We start from the raw sequence: 21,808 nt of genomic DNA, 5'->3' as shown, positions 1-21,808 counted from the left end.
GAGTAACGGCTGCTTTTCCTATTGTCCCCTGAATGCAGCATTATCACTCAATGCGCGACTCTAGCAGCTCTCGCGATATTGACTGGGCTCGCTCGCATTGGATTAATACAACTCTCGCGATGCTCCGGTCTCTTCCTTGGCCGTCGTTGACAGAGGTTAGTCGTGCCGTTTTCCAGTGACCAGACTTTTCTGAACCAAAATGTCTTTTAACTTAGTTAAATTGTTAAATACACGCACCGTAAACATTGTTAAGGCTTTGATACCTTAGATTATGTGGCTTGTGGCGGCGGATGGCTGATTTATAGCACAAAATAGAGCGTAGTAGAATCGCTCCGGTGAATGGGTCCTGGTGATGGGGAGCAGTTAGCAGGCCGTGCATGTGTTCAGCCCAGGAGAAGGTGGTGGACTGGATCTATTAATCTCTGTTCATGGGTTGTTTTATGGAAAATAAAACAAGATACTGCAGTTTTTCTACTTAAAATTCTCCGTCTAATTCTAGCAGGGCAAAAAATGACAGCCGGCTAAGCTATAATAGCTAAAGTTGCCTTACCTTAGTTAACCTGAAGTGTTTTTGCTAACGGAGTCTGATTTCTTCATTTTACCGGCTCTAGATTTGTGTGTTTTTTGTCTTGAAGTTTAACATTTTTGTTCCAGACAAATTCTAATATCACATACTTGCGTGTTAGCCCGCAGCTCCCAGTTAGCATTGAGCTGGTATGTCTGTTAGCTCAGCGCGGTTCCTTCTGGTTTGATAGGGGCTCCTCCAGGATTCATGTCAGTCCAGTGTGTTGAAAGATCCCAGGATTGTATGTGTGTTTGACCCACATGTCTTTATTTCTCTGTGCAGAGACAAAGGCCATGTTCAGTACCAGCGCCAAAATAGTGAAGCCTAATGGCGAAAAGCCAGACGAGTTCGAGTCTGGGATCTCCCAGGTAAGAAGACCAGGGTTCAGATCATGTTAACTTTAAATTGGAGGGGAGTAGCTGTGAGTTAAGGTGATTGATTGATTGTTTTGTGAAGTGATGCTGTAAGAGTTATCATCACCCTGTAGACAACATGTAGAAAATGTCATTGCATTATAAAAATGTGTTGATGCTTTTCTTGCTCGAGTTCACTCTTATCACCAATATTAACTGAACTTGGATATTTAAGGATGTTTGGACAAAAGTTAAACTCGACTTCAGCCCACATGGTACAAGTTTTCAAAGAGTTTAAGTTGAAAGCTGGAAGCAACTGTAATATCTGTACGTGTATTTCTTCTTCTGTATAATAAAATGTACAGTACTGTGTGAAAGGATTTAGATACTTAAAGTGCTTTCAACAATAATGCTGTTAAAAGCCTAAATTTATCAGCTGAGTTCAAAGTGCAGTAAACAGAAAAATCAAAGCACCCGTTCTCCTCAGTACACCTGCCTCAGTTCAGCTGTGGATTCAGGTTGTCTCTGTGTCTTCATGTGATCCCAGACTGACTCCATGATGTTGAGTTCAGGGCCCTGTGGGGGCCAGACCCTGCAGGATGGATAATGCCTATAATGTTTGCACAGTACTGTTCATCATCAACAGACAAGATCCACTGAACTTGACTGACTGTCACAGTTTTTAAGCCTGAGTCAGATCAGAAACTAAACTGACTTTAACCAACACCTGAAATACCACGAGCCTCTGTAAATGTGATCAGCGAGTTGCTTTTAAACTGTAAAGATACAGATGTTTGAGGCTGATTGTACTGTGTCTCTCTGCAGGCTCTGCTCGAGCTGGAGATGAACTCTGACCTGAAGGCTCAGCTGAGAGAGCTGAACATCACTGCAGCAAAGGTAGGAGCTTTTCTTTTCTTTAAATGAAATCTGGGCTGAGAAGCTGTTATTTATCTTAAAATATTGAAATGGAAACATCCTGTCCGACGTGGACACCCAGCGAGTTGCTCTCCTGGCTCTGTCCTGGTGGCGTATGGGAGCGTAGCTCTGAGCTGAGACGTACAGTCCCGTTCCACAACGTCGGAGACAAAGCTCTGTCCCCGGCCGCCGGCCGGTGAGGATGGGCGTCCTGCATATTCCTACATCTTCCCAGAGTCCTTTTGGGGCCGTGACTGGGGAGCTAAACCATGCAGTGCACATTGATTTACATTAAAATGTGACCTATACTGTGTATATTGTTGTAACGATCTGCAGCCAGTTAAGTAAAGATAAATTATCCTTTTGTCATTTCCACTGAAGTTTTGTAATTCCTGAAATCCACTTCACTTGTTTACCTGGTAACTCTGCAGCTCTTGAATGATATTGGTTTCTTGCATCAGCTCAAGTAGATGAACAATCCTGGTGCTGGATTGGAGCGGAGACGTTCGGCTGCGTTTTTTCTGTCCTTGAAACTAAAGTCTTTTGTGTTTATGTCTCCAGGAAATCGAAGTTGGTGGCAGCAGGAAAGCCATCATCATCTTCGTTCCCGTTCCTCAGCTGAAGTCCTTCCAGAAGATTCAGGTGCGTCTGGTGAGGGAGCTGGAGAAGAAGTTCAGTGGAAAGCACGTGGTCTTCATTGCACAGGTGAGGATGATGATGATGTCCACCTCGGGTTCAAGTGGGAACTGTGTCCTGAACTCTGGCCTCTACAGTGTTTTTGCTGTGGTGACGTCACACACGTAGAAATATGAGGTGTGATTGTTGTGATAGTTTGTGCTGCAGGAGCCTGTTCAGTCTGTTTCTGTCCGACGTGGACACCCAGCGAGTTGCTCTCCTGGCTCTGTCCTGGTGGCGTATGGGAGCGTAGCTCTGAGCTGAGACGTACAGTCCCGTTCCACAACGTCGGAGACAAAGCTCTGTCCCCGGCCGCCGGCCGGTGAGGACGGGCGTCCTGCATATTCCTACATCTTCCCAGAGTCCTTTTGGGGCCGTGACTGGGGAGCTAAACCATGCAGTGCACATTGATTTACATCAAGATGTGACCTATACTGTGTATGTTGTAGTAACAATGATCTGCAGCCAGTTTAGAGGAATTGTCTTTTCCACATCAGAGTTTGACCGAAGAGGCTGTTAAAAAAACAAACTGACAATTTCCCCTGACAGGTTAAATTGAGTTGTGATAGCACTGTGACGTTCACGCTGTACAGAGCGTCTTCTGGTGAAAGTCTGAAACTTGAGAGGAAACATTTGTTAATGAAGCAGGTTTCTGACTTTGTAAATCCAGGAGAAACGAGTGTAAGCAGGTTGTAACGTGTGTTGACCCAGAACATCAGTCTGAACCAGATTCATTTAGTTCATCAATATGTTATTTTAATCCTGTTTGTAAATGTTTGAATCCTGACTGGAGATTAATCTGAGGATGTTTTTGACTTTCAGAGGAGAATTCTGCCCAAACCCACCAGGAAAAGCCGCACAAAGAATAAGCAGAAGCGTCCCAGGAGGTGAGTCAGATTATCTTCCATATGATCAATGAACAAATCTATTAATATAGATGTTTTCTATAAACATCCTCTTCTGGTTGTCACTGCTGCTCCCATCTGCAGTGGTATTATCACTGTTACAGGCAGTGGAGCTGATCAATAAGCAAAACCTCAAAATGAAGAAAAACTATTTAAGCAATCAACAAAATGATTTAAGTAATTTTTTAAAAAATACAGATAATGCCCTGCTCTCAGCTTCTCATGGAAATATCTTTTTTTATTCTGATGGTAAACTGAAAGTCTGTTGAATGATAACTTCTTTAAAGATATTTGATGTAAATCAATCGACTTGACTTTGAAATGAGTCGATTTGAGCTCCAGGAGATTGTGATAAGATTCAGTTTCACATTAAACAAAGAAGCAGCAAATCTCCACATTTTAGAAACAATGTTTGACTTAAATGACTTAGTGATTTTATCTCTTTAAAGTAGTTAATTCATAGAGATTGAGTCAGAAATGGTTGATTTTCCTCAGTAAAACTCTGAATGTTCTTTAAAGTCTGAAAATTATTTTCAACTATTTGGGAAGAAAAGTTGTTTTTATATTAAATTTGTGCTGAAACTGATCAGGCATCTGAGATGATGATTGTCGTAAACCCAGTCTTTGTCCGACGTGGACACCCAGCGAGTTGCTCTCCTGGCTCTGTCCTGGTGGCGTATGGGAGCGTAGCTCTGAGCTGAGACGTACAGTCCCGTTCCACAACGTCGGAGACAAAGCTCTGTCCCCGGCCGCCGGCCGGTGAGGACGGGCGTCCTGCATATTCCTACATCTTCCCAGAGTCCTTTTGGGGCCGTGACTGGGGAGCTAAACCATGCAGTGCACAACATCTGTTAATAGATGAGTTAAGACTTGGAAACAAATACAATGTGAAATGAATGATTTTATATTTGCATAAGATTCTTGAACTGTTTTTGCCTGAGCTGCTGATTTGGGCTCCAAATAAAGAATGTAGTTAAAAGTGAAGACCTTCTGTTTACATTTAAAACATTAAGTTATTCAGCTGTTTGGTTTTGATAACTGATCAATTATTGAATCGAAGCGTCAAAGTAAAACTTTGGTTAAATTTCTGAAAAATCTCTGGACAAAACAAAGGTCACCTCAGACTCTGACTCTGAGGACTTGATTGTTTCTGTTGTTTTATGAACCAAATGATCAGAAGTGAAAATAATGAGCAGATTAATCAATCAAAAACCATGAGTTTCAGCCCTGATTTAATTTACAGTTGTATGAAGTAAAGAAACAAACCTTGAACATTAATCTGTCAAAACATTTGCAGATTAATCTTTATATTTATTGAATTATTGATTGATTGATTGATTCATCAGAAAGGCAGGTGGCTGCTGTTCAGTATTAACGTTACTTCTTCTTTGCTCCGCCCTCCAGCCGTACTCTGACCGCGGTCCACGACGCCATCTTGGAGGACCTGGTGTTCCCTAGTGAGATCGTGGGTAAGAGGATCAGAGTCAAACTGGACAGCAGCCGACTCATCAAGGTCCACCTGGACAAGGCGCAGCAGAACAACGTCGAACACAAAGTGAGTGTGGTGTCAGCCAATCACAAAGCAGTCTGTGGTTTCATTGGCTGGTGCAGTGTGACCCGACGTGGACACCCAGCGAGTTGCTCTCCTGGCTCTGTCCTGGTGGCGTATGGGAGCGTAGCTCTGAGCTGAGACGTACAGTCCCGTTCCACAACGTCGGAGACAAAGCTCTGTCCCCGGCCGCCGGCCGGTGAGGACGGGCGTCCTGCATATTCCTACATCTTCCCAGAGTCCTTTTGGGGCCGTGACTGGGGAGCTAAACCATGCAGTGCACATTGATTCACATTGTTTATGTTTTACATTTTGCTGCAGCGATTTAAATAAAGGGAAAATACGTTTTACATGTAGCTGAGGTTCGACCGACGGCTGCACTAGTCTTACTGAAGAACAGAACGTTGAGTCTGAATTAGTCGGTCTGTCCATCGACAGAAAAGAAACCAGTTATTTCTGAAGAAGAAAACAAGATATTTACTGTTTCTGGTTCCCAAATGTTTTCCACGTATCATTATAAATTGGCTGCGATTGGAGCTTCTAAATAATCAAGTTAAGACACGAGTCTGTAATTTGTTTTAATCTCAACCTGCCCATGAAACTGCAGAATGATCAAATCAAACCTGGTTACACTGATCAGTGTCTGCAAATCACACTGATGCTGGTTAACGTTTGTTTCCTGTCTTTCAGGTGGAGACTTTCTCTGGTGTGTACAAGAAGCTCACAGGCAAAGACGTCGTGTTTGAATTCCCAGAATTCCAGCTGTAAATGCAGATGACAAAATAAATTTGTTTACTGTCACTTTGATGTTTGTCTTGTTCTTGTAGAGGAAATGATCCTGTGGTCACAGATTTGTGTTTCTTTTTTTATCTGAAAGTATGAAATTAGTTTGTTTGTTTTATGAACGAGGTTCAGCTGCAGGATCCTCCGGCCGCTCTGCAGTAACTCATGAGCTCTGCAGCCTCATGAGGCCGAGCATTGTGTCTTTGTAAATTCAGATATTTAGTTTAATATGTGACTGATGGGGATGTAGTGAAATGACACAAGAGTGAACAAGCTATGTGAGTGTTTACTGCAGAAATACAACACAAAGGAATAACATTAATCTAATTAAACACATTAGATTCCATCATGTCGAACATTTGAAAAGAGTTGAAACCATGAGCAGAAGAGCTGGTCCCACTGCTCAGTGTGTTCCTGCAGTAAACGCAAAGACTCCTGTTCATAAACTCCCAACAGGCTCTAGGACACAATGCTTCCATGACAACACATAGTGACTTGGTTAGGGGTGGGGCTAATGTGCATGGAACCAATCAGGACTTAGTAGGTGGCAGCATCACGAAAGATTAAAGTCCTATGAATCTGGTCCTGAAACTGGCCGCATCACTCCATGATGACACATTCATTCATTCATTTCCCACAGTTCAGTTCTGACACTAACACCAACAGACTCCTCTGACTTTAAAGGTTCCTTCAGTCTGACGTCCAAACTTTCCCGCTCAGTTTGAATCCTGAATCTGTCTCCAGAGTCTGAATGAGACGCACTGGTCTGAGGTCGTAGTGTGAACCTCAGGACCACAGCAGAGCCATAGAAAAGAATAAAGGAAATAAAAGCAGGAAGAAACAAGTAAATAGAAAATGTGGAAATATAAAGACACTTGTTTTTACTCTCTTGCCTTCACAGAAAAGCAAAACCAATGGAGGAAAGGTATTTTTTAATTTATTTGTCGTTATATTTCCAAATGTTTGTATTTACTTATTTATTCTTTTATTTATTCCTGCTTTTACTCCCACATTCATTTTCTTATTCTTTTATAGATTTATTCTTTTTTTATGTCTCTCCTGTGACTCGATGCCAGTGAGCTGCTGAAAGACTGAATCCATGAGTTCTGTTCAAATCACTGTTTCATACTTAAAATGTCAATTTAAAGAAGCAAATTGTGTGTTTGGATATTTTAAAAAACAACAGTGATCATGAGTGAATGAGGCAACAAACTGGAGCTTTAACCTTTAAAACACTTGGATAATAAAGAAAGTGATCGACATGTTCATCACCTGTGCTTGGTCTCAGCTTCACTTGGTCCCAGGAGGATTAAACTTTCAGAGTGAACAGATTAAATAAAAACAGTGTTCATCACATGTATCTTTGGTGTGAGTGAGTCCTGAGTCTCTGTTCAGAAACCTGTCAGCAGCTCGGCTCTGCAGCGCCCCCTGCTGCTGCTGCCGCCGCCGCCGCCGCCCGGCCGTGCTGACCGATCTCCTGCAGCAGGACGAGGTTGGAGAGTCTCCACTTCCTGTACGTGGGCGCCGTGAGAGCCGGGTCGTTCAGGATCTGCTCCACCGCCGCCAGCTCCAACTGTTTGGCCTGAGGGACGAGAGAGGGTTTGAGCTCTGAGGTGACTTCATCAGACAGAGTTCACCACAGGGAGCTTTTAGTTTTGACTTAATGCGACTCTTAAGCTTTAAAAGGAGGAAGCTGAGTGTTGCCGTTGGAAACAAGTGAAAACATCAGTGAAAACTCTGAAGCTAAAGTAACACTTTTTTTCTGTCTTTACTCCACAGCTGCTGAGTCACAGTTCTCTGTACTGAGTTCACTTCTTCTAATCTCTTCTCAGTCAGTGTGAACTAAATGGAAATTTGAAGAAGTTCCTTAAAGGTGTGACAGAGATATCGTGTCCACGAGAATGAGACGGATGAGACAACCTGAAAGCAACATGGCTGCTGCTCGGACCGTCGCCGGGCGGAGGAATAAAAACAGAAGAGTTGGGACTGACCTTTAACGTGCTCCCGAGGATCCGGAGCAGATGAAGCTTCTCGTTGACTTTGTCGTTCTTACATCGTCTGATGAAGGACGTCCTGAAGTCCCTCTGACTGGACCGTCCCATCGGAGACAAGCTGGCTGCCCTCAGGTGACGGTACAGACTCTCCATCTCGTCAGGCGGCGTCTCTGCAAACACAGGGACAAGACGTTTGTGGCTTCAAGCTGCGGTTGCTATGGTAACCAGGTGAGGTTCCAGCTGTTTACCATGGACCGCCTCCTCCTCTTCTTTGTCTCCGACATGGATCAGAGGGACGGACGCTGCTGCGGCAGCTCTGTCCGTCTCCATGGTGACCGTCGAGGGAGGGATGGAGGGCGAGGACTCAGAGAGAGGCTGGAGGACGTCTCCCTGTCAGAACCACAGGAGGTTTCAGACACTGAGGATCTGAACAAACATCTTTACGAACTTTGAGACTCACGTTTTCACAATCAGCTGTTTCCTGTTCAGAGTCCAGAGAACCAGTCGACACACACTCGTCAGCGTCCTGATCGCTGTCCTCGCTGTAGCACTCTGAGCGAGAACCAAGTAAACAAACAAGGGAAGAAGAAGTCACATGAAGAAAAGTAGAACCACCACCTGCATGTTGTATCCCTCCGCCTACAAGTCAAGGTGCAGGAAATATGGTCACAACACTGCACATTATGATGTCACAGTGAAGTTGACCTTGGACCTTTCGGATATAAAACGTCATCACTTCATTGTTTTATCCTGTTACACATTTGTGTTAAATTGAGTCATAACTAGCGAATTAACTTTTCTTTTTGTGAGGTCATGTTGACCTTGACCTTTGACCATTGACCCCCAAAATCGAATCAGTTCATTTTTGAGTCAAAGTGAGTGTTTGAGCCAAATTTGAAGAAATTCCTTCAAAATGTTCCCGAGTTCATGCTGAAGGCATAAAAAAAGAGAGATCAAAAAAAATTGAAGGATCAGATGAAGAAGAAAGAGAAAAGAAAGGAATGAAGAAAGAAAGAAAGAAAGACTGAAGGATTAATGATGGGTGAAAAGAAGAGGTGACGGGAGGAATTAAAGAACAAAAGAATAGAAGAAGAGGTAAAGGATAGGAAGGTAGAGAAGGGAAAGAGAAAGGGAAGAAAAGAGAGAGAAAGAATGGAAAAAAGAAATAAAGGTGGGAAGAAGGGAATGTAGGAAGAATGAAGGGAAGAAAGAAAAGAAGAAAGGAAGTGGGAAAAAGAAAGGACCATGGTTTGAAAGATTAAAGGAAGAAAGAAAGAAAGACGAGTGAAGGAGGATGAGACAAGAAAAGATGAGCGAAAGGAAGAAAGAGGAAGAGACAAGTGAAGCAGAGAAAAGAAGGGAGGGAATAGGAGAAGAAAGAATGAAAGATGGAAATAAATGTGGGAAGAGAGATTCAAAAGAAAAGAAGAAGAAAGAGTGAAAGAAATAAAATTTAAAAAGGAAATAAGAAAGAGGAAAGAGGAAGAAAACAAGAAAAAAGACTGTAATAAAGAAAGTGAGAATGAAATGAAGAAGAAGAAGAAGAAGAAGAAGAAGAAGAAGAAGAAGAAGAAGAAGAAGGAGAAGGAGAAGAAGGAGAAGGAGAAGGAGAAGAAGGAGAAGGAGGGACATTCAAAGAACGACTGGAAGAATGGAGGGACATGAAGGAAGGAATAAAAGAAGAAGAGAGTGTCTGACCTTCAGTGTTGATCACTTCACACGGCTCAGCAGCTTCTGACAGTTTACTGATCCACCTACACACACACACACACACACACACACACACACACACACACACACAACACACAAAACAAACAAACAAACAAACAAACAAACACACACACACACAACACGAGTTTGACACACAGTCACACACAAACAACAAAACACACACACACACACACACACACACACACACACACACACACGTGACTCATCATTCTCATTATAACAGCCACCAAAACAAAGAAGTTGATGAAAGACTGTCAGGAATAGATTAGAAACAGTTCCTCTTCCTGTCCTTGTTTCTCAACATTAAAACAAAGACGTGTGAGAACTTGTCCAGTTAAAGATCTAAACTATCAGCTGGACTGATGTTAAAGCTGCTGTAGATGTTCATGGTCCCCAGAGGATGAACTCTTCTGATATAAATGACTCCTCACTGAGCCACCACAGCACTCCAACAAATGCGGGGGGGGGGGGGGGGGGTGAGACAATGAAAAACATTTCTAGAAACAGATGAATGTGTTGTCACGGCAACTGTGAGGTTAACAGTAGAAAAACCTTGTTCACATTTAGATTTTTGCAGTTTTTGTTTAGCAGGAATAATATTTACCATGTTTATGTTAGCTTAGCATGTTAGCATGCTAACATTTGCTAAATAAAACCGAACATAAACAAAAAATGGACAAATTAAAACTGTGAACTGATGAAGGAGGTTTAGATGAAGGTCGGGGGATCAAAGGTCTTTTGATTCATCATACATCCATTCCATTGAATAGTTGTTGAGATATTTCACTTAAAACCACAAATGTCAACCTCAGGATGGCGCTAGAGGAAAGGTCAGAGGATCACCAAAGTCACTGAGGGACATCCCGAGGGGAACATGAATATTTATGAAAAGATTTCAAGGCAATTTATCCAGTAGTTGGTGAGAAACTTCAGTCTGGACCAAATATCTCTTGGTAAAAACTCAGAGTGACTTTGACTGTAAAATAAAAAGATAAATTCTCACTTGTTCATCTCTTTGAAACTCTCTGCAGCGATGAAAATGGTCACAACCAGTGGATGAGTGGCTGTGATGGCGCTGAAACAACACAAACACAGAGCGCTCAGTAACGTAGCAGAGGCCGATAACAACCGCAGCATCTGGGCGTCCACTGCACAGACAAACATCAGATATCACAAGACACAGATTCTGTCTAATAATAAAATAAGATTTATAAGAATATATAGAAAATATGAAGTCGAGTGTATTATTTTGACAGAACAATGTTGAGATTAAGTCCAAAATATTTGAGACAAATACTAATACTAGCAAAAACCCAAGAATCCAGAGATTTCCTTTTTAGGTTCTTGTAAGAATCTGGATCTGGAGATTTCTTTGATACGATATCTGACAACACTGTGATAGAAGTATGTCCAGTCCAGATTTCTTCATGCATGGGGTCAAAGTTTGAAATATTTAGGCGATTACATCTCTGGACTCTGAGGTATTTTGCGCAGTGTGAGGACTGGAAGCCATTAACCTCCAAACACTTCCATGTTTTAGCCGTCACATCTTTGAAATCCAGCTGAGCCCCAACCACCAAAACTGGAAAAGATCATCAGCTCTGAGATGTTCTTTGGGAAGTGACAAGTTTTAACTTTTAACTTACTTCTTTTTTTTTTTTAATTATTATTTTTTTTTGGGCTTTTGTGCCTTTAATGGACAGGACAGTAGAGAGACAGGAGATGGGGAGGCAGAGAGAGGAAAGGGCCGTCCGAGGCGGGAGTCGAGCCGGGGGCCGACTGCAGTGAGGACTGTAGCCTCTATATATGGGGCGCCACTTTTAACTTACTTCCCCTCACAGCTGATGTGTGCTGTGTGATGGTGCAGCTTTATACTGACTATGTGCAGGAGGCATTCACAGCCGCTTGACCACAAGTAGCTGAGTAAGACTCAGTGGTTTTTTCCCCCTCCACACATCAGCCATGACTAAATGTTTCAAAGACAGAGGGTGAAAAAAAACAACCAAACATGTCCTACTGTTTCTTCCTGTACTGTTTGGCCGGTTCGATGGTGAAGCCGGACAGGTTGATGAATCCTTCAGCTTTCTCCGCCTGCAGAGGAGAGGCAGAACACAGCGCATCAGAGACTCTGACATCAGCAGAAACTCACACATGTGTTCCTGTGTGTTCAACAGACATCGAGCTCAGGTTCCTGTGTGATCTGCGACGCCTCGGATGGTGGTCGCAGTAACAGGATGTAGTGATGTGTGTGTTGCTCCACACGTTGGACTGTAGGTGAAACAGCGCTCTGCCCTCATGTTGGGGTGTTTGCTCTGACGTCTGACCTCGTTTCTGAAAATGTTTTTAACTTCAGTCTCATTGAGATCACAAACTTTCTGTCAGCCTGAGAACAAAAAGTATTTACAGCCAGACCCAAACCAGAAACCATGGTAACACATGGTAAACACAGTTGTTGTATTGACATTAAATATGTCTTTAAAAGAGACATTGACAGATACTTTACATTAATAAACACTTAAAAATGTGCTTATATCTGCTTATAGCTACATTGCTACAGTGAGTTATAAAGCCTTTATTACATGTTTGTTTACTACTACTACTTTAAAATGTGTCATGATTAGTGCCAATATGGGAGATCCAGAGTTAATTAATTATTGCATCATAATCCTGATTTTATATTTATATTATATATAGTTAAAATAACAGTGTGTGTTGTCGCGTCACAATTTCCTTTTACTGGAATTAAAAGACCCAAACCAGGAAAAACAGACCCAGACACAAAACACCAAATACTAAAATCAAAACGTCAAAGTCTGCAGGGTTCATCCTCTGGGAGCCATGAATATCATTCTGTTGTTTCTCCAGATTAAATCACAGAAAACCTGAGTTTGAACCTCGGGCTGAACATGCTATGAACCTTTAGGACATCATGTCTTTGTGTTACCGTTCAAACGTTGTTGTTGTGACTCACCATCTTGTCGTTGTACCAGTACAAAGAGTTCTTCTGTAGGACAAACCAGTATTTCTTCCATTTGCTTCCCAGGAAGCTGCGGCCCTCCTTCCTGCGCTGAAGCCAGCCCTCACAGTCCACCACGCCCAGGTCTTTGACCGAAACACGCCGCCGACTCATGGCTGCAGTCGACCTGTAGAGGGGAGACGGCAGAGAGCAGCTTGGCTCAAAGGTTCAGGCTGTACGGCAGGTAGCACATTAGCACCTAAAAAATTGCGCCAAAAATCACACTCCTTCTCTGAGTCATAACTCAGTCAAATCTGAATATACAGACATAATACACATATTTTTAGATTCAGTGTGACTTGCACTTCCCTTTCTATCATTATCTACCTACATCCATTGTGAATAAATATCCACAAATGCACTTAGAAACCATAGAAAAAAGACGCTCCTTGTAACAGAACTTGCCTAAGAATCGTTACATTTTTAAGTTTACTTCTGTATCTAAGAAATCCAGTGGCAGCTGTTTGTATATTAATGGTTGAACTTCGAACAGGAAGTGGTGATGGCTAATTCAGCACATTTTTAATAATGCTAGTTTGCTAGAGTGTAAACAAATATAGACTAAAAATACTGAGCTCAACAAGTTGTAGTCCACAGCCAACTCACTGACTCTGACGACATAATAAGTCTTGTTTACAGAAGCAAAGCATCATGGTAACTGTAGGCCTGAAACTTGGAGCATGATTATCCTCCAGATAAAGAATGATAATAGGAAGGACAATAATATTCTTTTTTTGTTGCTCTATGAATATTTTGAGGATTTTATAAGTATTTTTGGGAGGATTATAAAACATTTGTTTTTATGTATTCATGGCTGATGGGTATTTTATCATTGTAAATTTCTTTTATGTATTATTAAGATAACCTTTTAGGTAAAGTTGTACAGAACTACCCCCCTCCCCTTGCACGGAGGCAGTTTTCTATTTGTGTTTTTGTGTTTGTGGACGATGTTAAATGGACCTCTGGCCTCAATTCTGCAGACCACAATCTCACATGCTGTTTCCTGGAAAACCTTTTATTGTCAGAGTAAACCAAGAGATAGTGTTAATCTTTTGTGCCCATAAACCTCAGACTGAAATCCACATCTGTGTGTCTGTCTACAAACCTACCAGGCTTTTCTAAAGCTCAGTCTAGACCAGCCTGAATCGTGCTCTTAGATTAGTCTAATGCAAGTTAAGATCATTTCACAAACACAACATATAGTACGATATAATACGAGTTAAGACTTTAGATGTTAGTTACAACAAACTTTGTAGTTACAAATCTTTGTGAAACCGACCTCTGACCACAAGGTTCATTTAGTAGCTGTTCTGGAACTTTTGACCATATCTGACCTAATAATCACTCTCTCTACTCTCTCTCAACCTCTCTTCTCGTCTCTCTCTCTCACACAACACACACACACACACACACACACATTCACACAAACACACACACACACACACACACACACACACACACACCACACCACACACACACACACACACACACACAACACAACACACACACACACACATTGGCACCACACACACAATCGGTACTCACACCAAACTAGAATTAACTAGAATTACAACCTTGAGGTCGTATCACTCCCCCAGCCAGTCAAGCTGCAGTTTACATCCATGTCTGTCCAGACTCATATGTGTAGTGAAGACTGTGAAAGAATTTAATAAAAGGTGTGAAGTGTATTTTATTATAACTAGTACACAAATTATTGAGTTATCATTGAGTGTTTTGTAAGGTCACACTGACCTTTGGCCTTTGATCAACAACTTACAATCAGACAGATGTACAGACGACCCAAAAACATAATAAAGACAGAAATATGAACATCTGCAAATCCACGACAACTGAGCAAACTCCATCTGCAGGTAAAGACCATGTGATACGATCAAAAGCTCCAGAAAAGCTATGAAACGGACCTGATGTCACATCTGATGAGCTTATTTCTTTTTTCAAGGAAGCAAAACATAAATTTACAAATGTGACGTCACTTTTCATTTATGACACTTCACTGTCTTTGTGCTTGTTGTGTTTGGTGTTTTGTTATTGTGTGAACCGTAACACTGACGGTCGCAGTTTAGTTCCCCTGCACACCGAATGTTGTAAATGGGGAGAACAACAATAAAAACTCTCATAAACAACATAAAGTCATATCTTATACAGTGCACCTTCATGCAAAACTATGAAGAGTCAGTATTTCATCTCAGAGACCCTGTTGCTCTGATGATCTACAGACCTCACTGTCAGCACTTCTTACAGGAAGTGTTTCTTCTGTAGAAAGTTACATTAAAGTGACCTTTGATTGCTGCTCTCAGAGAATCAACCTGACTTATTGTCTTACCTGCAGCCTGGACATCCAGCAGCTCGGTGTGTCTACAGCAGACTGACGCTCTGCGGAGGAGGAACTTCAGTTCGTCTGTGAGAATTCAAACGACAACCCGGAGACAGACCACAGAGTCTAAATCACACTCACACATGCAAGAACACGGACGCCACATCGACTCAGCGGCATCCTTCCTGTTTCACATGTTCTTTATAATCCTTCTGCTCTCATCTGTTGCTCTGAAACTTCCTCTTTGTTTCCAAAAAATAAAACATTTCTGCAGCTGCAGTTGTTCAAATAATCATTTATTTATTAGAGGTTTATAGTTTTTGTTGTTGGTGCAGAGTCGTGGTGTCAGAGAGCGAGAGAGAGACTGTGGGTGTTTGATCTCACACAAGCTGCCAATGACAGTTCACAGCAAACACACAACTGTCTTATAATGGCATGATGGCTACCTTACATTTAATCTACCATGCAGTAAAAAGTGTTGCTATGTGAAGGTTTGACTGGTCTGAATTCTCAGTAGTATTCAGGTACATGAGGCTTTACTAACAATTTGAGAGTCTGGACGTTGAATCAAGAACAGTCAGACTTGTCCTGAAGCCTCTCCAGTCTCGTCTTGGCTTCAGGTCACTGTGGAGCTGAAAGGTCGTCCCGGTCTCAGGTCTTTTCCCACTCTGGAGCAGGTTTTCTTCAAGGACCTCTCTGTACTTGCATCCATCCTTCCCTCAGTTCTGACCAGTCTCCCCGTCCCTGCTGTTGAGAAGCTCCACCACTCCATGATGCTGCCACGTCTTACTAAAGTGTGTCCAGTCAGTTCAATTTACTACAGGTGGACTCCAGACAAGTTCTAGACACAGCGCAAAGACAATCAAAGTAAACAGGAAACAGCCGACCACAGCTTAGAGCCACAGCAAAGGGTCTGAAGACTTGTGTAAATGAGACTTTTCAGAATTTGATTTTTAACAAAAGGTGCAAAACTTCTAAAAACATGATTTGACTTTGTCATTAAGGGTTACTGAGTGTAGAAAACATTAAGTCTACAGAACAATTAAGTGTGCAAAAAGTGAAGCCACTGTACACAGGTTAAAACTTGACAAAGCTAATGGAGTTGTTTTTTTCCACAGTGTAGTTCCGACATCCTCCACTAGATAGAGCACTGTGGTTTTGAAATGGCTCAGACTTGAACATGGCTCTTCACACCAGCTACATTAAAGTCATTATAAGACATTACTTAATCTTAATCTCAATCTTAATTGTGGTTCAGCAACTCAACGACAACAAAATCTTGTTAATGTAAATGTATATGATGCTATTTAATAATGGACTCCTTATGTTTATTATGTACTTGCTTACTGCTCTTTGTAGCCAAATAAATCAATCTGACAAAACAACAGCAACTCAAGGTCCACTTAACTTGTTCCAGTGCTTTCCACCACATCACACGTCTTCATCAGCAGATGGGGTTTGCTCAGTTTTCTTTAAACTGTTAGATGTGAAAAATACATTACAATAATTTAAACACAGTTGAGGAGTTTCATTAATATGGATTTCACACACTTTAAGAAAATGTAATTGTATGTATTTATCAAACAACAAAGTTTTGAAATCAGTTATTAATTTAGAAAAAAAATTGTTGATGTCCCAAATGTTACACAACTGGTCAAAACTCTGAATTAAAAATGTTTTAATGCATATGACAATGCAACAAAAACATAGTATTAACTTACAGAGGTAATGTGGTTCTGTTGTTGTAAAATGTTTTGTGTGTTAGCAGGTTAATCATACTACCAAAGGTACTGGAATTAATTAGAAAATGTTTTTCTACATTCGTTCCAGCTCATCAAAAGTCCTTCTGTCTTTTCAGAATCACTGTACTGAATGGAAAGTTAAAATTAGAAGATTTCAAAACAAATTGCACTTTATTTTTTATATTTTTGACAAGTTACAGAGAGACATCACACTCTGGAATAACTCAGATTTAAACATGAAGAATGAAGTTAAACAAAGTGACTCATCACTCATCCTGAACAACTGAGTGTCCCTGAACAATAAACTGGTGATGAGTTTTCACCTTAAAGTGAGACTACGCAACTTTAGCTGAACAGTGGCCACTGTGGTCACAAGTGGTAATTACAGGATGACAGCCTATTGGATTTCACTTCATTTTCCATGATTCTCTTCAGTCAGACGCCATCATTAGGTGATCAGACTGAGAGCAAAGGGGAATGAAATAATAAGCAGAAAATAAAATCAGCAGACTGACGCAATAACTTCAGTTAAACAGCAACATGAACGTAAAGTTTGTTGATATGAGCCGCCACAAGCTGCTGGTCACACCAGACCAAAGAGGCTTTAACAGGAAAAACCCTGTGTTTTCAATTAAGCAATGGTGTTTTTCAATCACCTATCAATTACAGTGGTGGAAAGTAACTAAATACATTTACTTAAGTACTGTAGTATATTATAGTTTTCTTACTTTTAACTCACTTACTTTTACATTTATCTGATAAATTTAGTTACTAGATTCAGATTCAGATTATTAACAAAATATAATGTGCAAATAAATTATATATTATAGACTTAAATCTCCTTAGTAAGCCAGCAGTACATAAAAAGTCTTTAAAATGAGCTCCACCTTTACCATGTGCAACATTAAAATAAACATGAGTACTTTTGTACTTTTACTAAAGTAACATGTTGAATGCACAACCTGTAACAGTATTTTAACACTCTGATGTAAAAGATCTGAAAATGTTTTCCACCACTGATGAATTCAAAATTTTATTTATGAGAAGAATTTAGTATTTAGTCTTTAAATTGTTATAGTCTCACTTTAAAAAGAAATGTGTTCAGAAACTAAAAATATGCTCAACTGTTTATTTCCACATTTCATATCCAGCAATGAAAAATAAAAGTTTGCCCCTGTGATATCAGTTTCTTTTACACTCTGATAATCTTCTGTACAAGCTTCGTAATTCTTGCATAATGTTTGTTAATATTAAGGCACCGAACATGAACCAGAAACAGTTTACAAAAATAAAAAGGTCTTTGAGGAAACTTGAGGAGCTCCTCGGATCGTAAACATCAGAGGATCCATGACGCTTCCCTGAGGAACTCCTTCAGAGAGAAACCTCAAACACAGGAGTTCTTCAAAGACTCATTAGATCAACATCTGGTGTTTTTCTGGAGACACTTGAAATACTGAAGATCAGTTAGTTTTACCTGAAGTTTTAAGCAGCTTCCAACAGACCTGCATCAGAGGATCTGGAGACGACTGTCAGATGACGACAGCAACAGTTTTCAGAATTAACTCAGAATGAGATTTAAACTGATTTATTTAAGGTTAAATATATAAAAAAAACATCATGGAATTTAAAAACTTGATCTCAAACCTAAAGTTCAGCAAAATTTAGTAATATTTTCTCTTTCGTGTGTTTGTGTTTTTTATTGAAGATGATATTTTAACAAATATTTGGAAGTTTTTACATTATGCATTTGTTTTCACTTATAATAACCTCAAGGCTTATTCCTTAAATTGTATGTTAAGTCCTAAACATTTCATTAATGTTCGTATCTGCCATAGTGCCTTTGACTGTTAATTATTTATTTCCCTTAATAACAACTTAATATTATTACTTTTGTAACAGGGCTGTTTGAAGCTTCACAAATATTTTATAAACAGTGTAGAGCTTTTTTTTTTTTTTTTTTTTTAAACCTTCTCATAATTTCATACTCTGAAAATCACTTTTCTCAGATATAAGACTCAAGTTCAGTCATAGTAATAAAAACAGTCTATAAAAGCTGTAACATATTTACAAATTCTTTTGTCCAGACAAGCGTCGAGATTTGAGAGGCACTGAAGGCTCCTGAGATAAAGAGGAAAAGGTGCTCTGATGTTTAGAAATGCTTCATCATTTTTAAACTACAAATACACAAGTTTGTTTTTTTGCTCTTTGAATTTGATGTTCCCCATTAAGGTTTTAATTCTTTGACATTTTGGGATCTTTTTGATTTTACTGATTCTAACTCTTGTCAACAATAAACATGAACCAAAATCTGTTGAAAACAAAAACCAGCTTCACTTTCAGCAGATTTGGGCACCATAAACATTTTTTGTTATTTTCTTTTTGACCAGAAACAAAAAAGTAAAACCATTTTCTCATGCAGAATTTTAACTGTTTCTCAAGTGTTTTGCCTTGAGTTTGATGTGTGTGGATATTCAAACAGGTAGAGATATCACCATATTTCTTTGACGCAGCTGTCAAAGACGTAACTGAAGTAGAGTTGTCTGAATACTTTTATGAGCTCTTTTTAAAAGTCAATACAAGATGGTTTCAGCAGCTAAAAGTCTTTAAGGCGTAAAGAGAGAGGTACGATCCAGATTGTTTGTCCTGATCATCTGAACCTGTCACACTCAGGCTCCAGTGACTGACACAGATGCAGCAGGTGGTGAACTCAGACTTTAGGCTTTAAGTTGTTATGTCCATGTTTTCATTCAGTCTGTTGATTGACCAGGTGACCTGCAGCAGCCAGAGAACTGGATCCCAGTTTGCAGTTTACAGTCACACCATCAGCCCAGTGAGGTTATATTTAGACAGAGTGCTGCTCTGATGGGAATGTCATTAGTTTTGCAGATACTTCAAAAATTTTATTTTAAAATCACCAGGCTGAAAAGTGTTTCAGTTCTGCTTCACCTCTGACCACAGCCAGCAGTGATGTCACAGTGTCCTGGAGCGACAAGTTAAACCATGGGAGGTCGACAGAAACAAGATTTCCAGGGTTGTTTTGTTGCTCTTTAAAAGCAGAAATCAGAGTGAACAGCTGTCAGTCCCCTCATCACAGCTACACCTGGTCAGTGGAGATTAGATCATAATATTCTCACTAAATATCTGCAAAACCTGCTCAGTGCTGGTGTGATGCTGCAGTTTTCTTGTCTTTCCTTCTGTCCTCCTCCATCATAAGATCTTTGATTCAATCTAGAACTCACTTTTAAAATTCTTTGTTGAGCTGAATCCCAGCTTCACCAAAGAGAAATGACATCATTGACATTGAGAGGAATTTGTCTCTAAGATTTAAACTGTGTTTTTCCTCCATCAGTGGCTGAGCAGCCGGAGGCGAGCCAGCCAGCCGCCGAGCAGCGAGGTGGACTGTTTGTTTACAGCCTGAGGAGGAGGAGCGGCGGCGGTGGTGGAGGAGGGAGCCGACTTTTTGGACGCCACTTCCTGGTAAGGGATGGTGGCGCTGTTGTGCAGGTCGGCGTTGATGAAGCACTGGCTGCCTCTGATGTGGTCGACGCCACGGATGGACGGGTGTCCTCGGTACGGCAGAGGGTAACACTGCTCCTCCTCCGTGATGGTGCTGATGCCCTCATTACTCAGGTACCTGTGGAGGACGTCCCGCCCTGTTCAGGAGACACGGCGGGAACAAGGAGTCAACAAGTCTTCTGCAGTCTGACAGCTGAACGACGCCTCTGTCCTTCACTGGAACTCTCTACAGGTTTAACTTCTCTATATGTTTCACTTTAAAGACACACTCCATGATTCTGTTACCTCACCTGCAAGTCATAAAGTTGTTGAGTGTGAAAACATCAGTTACAGGAAGCTGAGAGAGAAGTCTGAAACTCGAAATATGAAATAATCTACTTTTCTCCCAGTGAACACTGTAAATTCAAAATTATAAATCACTGTATTTATATTTCAATCACAACAAATTATTATACAAGCTGTTTGTGACGTCAAGGTGAGGTGAGAAGCCACATGACAGGAGCTCACAGCAACAGGTAAAGGCAGAGAGGAGGAACAACAATGGCTGAAGCACTTCACATAAATGAAATGAGAACATCAGGATTGTAACTGAGCTACAGGGACGTTCGACTTGTTTTGCTCATTCATAAACCTTGAGCCATGAGATGATTCAACTTCTTATTTTGTCTCATTGGTTTTTAACTTTCAACAAACTGAGTGACCTGATTCCTTTTAAAGATCATGTGACTTCATTCAAGAAATTACAAGAACCAAAGGATTTATGTTACAAAAAAAAAAAAAAAATGTTGCTACCACAAACAGAAATGAGTAGAAACAGACATATTACTGTTGTGCTGAAATGTGACTGTTTTAAATATAAAGTCTCCTGTAACTGACTCGATATAAAACCTGTCTCAGCTGTTTGTCCCGTCAGTTCTATTGTTAGACTCTTTTCAGCGTCAGTGGAAAACCTTCCACCTCTTAATGTGACTTTTATATATATTGTATTTAACTGCTCTGACTTCAACCTCCATTAACAGCCTGTTATCGTGGACAAACGTCCGACACACACACACTCAGACACAGTCTGGTTCTCAAGGTGAAGTGCTTTAAGAACAACATTGAGCTGTGACTGTGAATCAGCATCAGCTCTCAAGGTTAATGATCGGCCAGGTAAAAATTCAGAGCACGCAGCTCGCCGCGCCGCAGTCGATCCTCGGCTGTTAATGAGGCAGACGGCGGCCATTACTGATAACGCTCAGATTACAGACGCTGAGCTGCGTCTGGTTTTCAGCCGGACAGTTGGAGCTTACCTTTCCTTCCCTGAGCTCTGGACCTGGAGGAACGGTCAGACACGCCTGAGAACGCCTCTGCTGGCATGGAGACGGGCCGAGGTTTACCTGCAGGAAAATATTCAGACTAATAAAACACTTCATTTTGTTTTCATGTGCTTACAGCAGCTGCAGGAGCCACAGGCACCAACAGAGGTGATAATAAAATCAGATTTACCACACAGACAGGAGAGAGGTATCCATCTCTGAACTCTGAAAGTGCGTCATTTAAAAACATTTAGATCGTCTCTTTAAGAAGCTGAATCAGAGCAGAGCGTCTCTGCCTCTGGGACAGAACATGTGGAGTCACTTGATGTGCAGACAAGAGGTCACAGGATCTTTCAGATGTTTGTATCTTTATTTCTCATCAAAAACATGTTTGTGCTGCATCACTCGTTCAATATAATCCACGCAGCTCG

The 21,808-nt window shown here is 40.9% G+C and overlaps 2 protein-coding genes across 2 annotated transcripts in view; one reads left to right on the top strand and one right to left on the bottom strand.

Annotated features, from left to right (window-relative positions):
• The first annotated feature begins 80 nt into the window (after nucleotides 1-80).
• rps7 (ribosomal protein S7) lies at nucleotides 81-5,763 on the top strand. The gene is made up of 7 exons (XM_022758943.1): nucleotides 81-155; nucleotides 848-933; nucleotides 1,744-1,815; nucleotides 2,395-2,538; nucleotides 3,331-3,395; nucleotides 4,818-4,968; nucleotides 5,653-5,763. Exons 2-7 carry the CDS (start codon nucleotides 859-861, stop codon nucleotides 5,728-5,730), a joined length of 585 nt encoding a protein of 194 aa, XP_022614664.1. The 5' UTR covers nucleotides 81-155; nucleotides 848-858; the 3' UTR covers nucleotides 5,731-5,763.
• A 1,178-nt stretch (nucleotides 5,764-6,941) lies between these two features.
• The window catches only part of LOC111231645 (connector enhancer of kinase suppressor of ras 3-like), a 42,798-nt gene continuing 27,931 nt past the window's right edge, over nucleotides 6,942-21,808 (bottom strand). The window contains exons 12-21 of the mRNA XM_022758836.1: nucleotides 21,372-21,458; nucleotides 19,910-20,216; nucleotides 12,442-12,613; nucleotides 11,488-11,561; nucleotides 10,474-10,545; nucleotides 9,438-9,493; nucleotides 8,200-8,291; nucleotides 7,988-8,129; nucleotides 7,737-7,909; nucleotides 6,942-7,327 (exon numbers count right to left, since the gene is read on the bottom strand). Coding sequence (XP_022614557.1) covers nucleotides 7,148-7,327; nucleotides 7,737-7,909; nucleotides 7,988-8,129; nucleotides 8,200-8,291; nucleotides 9,438-9,493; nucleotides 10,474-10,545; nucleotides 11,488-11,561; nucleotides 12,442-12,613; nucleotides 19,910-20,216; nucleotides 21,372-21,458 — 1,355 coding nt within the window. The 3' untranslated portion in view covers nucleotides 6,942-7,147. The remainder of the gene's footprint in view (nucleotides 7,328-7,736; nucleotides 7,910-7,987; nucleotides 8,130-8,199; nucleotides 8,292-9,437; nucleotides 9,494-10,473; nucleotides 10,546-11,487; nucleotides 11,562-12,441; nucleotides 12,614-19,909; nucleotides 20,217-21,371; nucleotides 21,459-21,808) is intronic.

This window comes from Seriola dumerili, unplaced genomic scaffold (genome assembly GCF_002260705.1).
Source record: "Seriola dumerili isolate Sdu_G_001 unplaced genomic scaffold, Sdu_1.0 BDQW01000312.1, whole genome shotgun sequence".
NCBI lineage: Eukaryota > Metazoa > Chordata > Actinopteri > Carangiformes > Carangidae > Seriola > Seriola dumerili.
The sequence above is the reverse complement of the archived record's forward strand: the minus strand, read 5'-3'. Positions and strand labels throughout refer to the sequence as shown.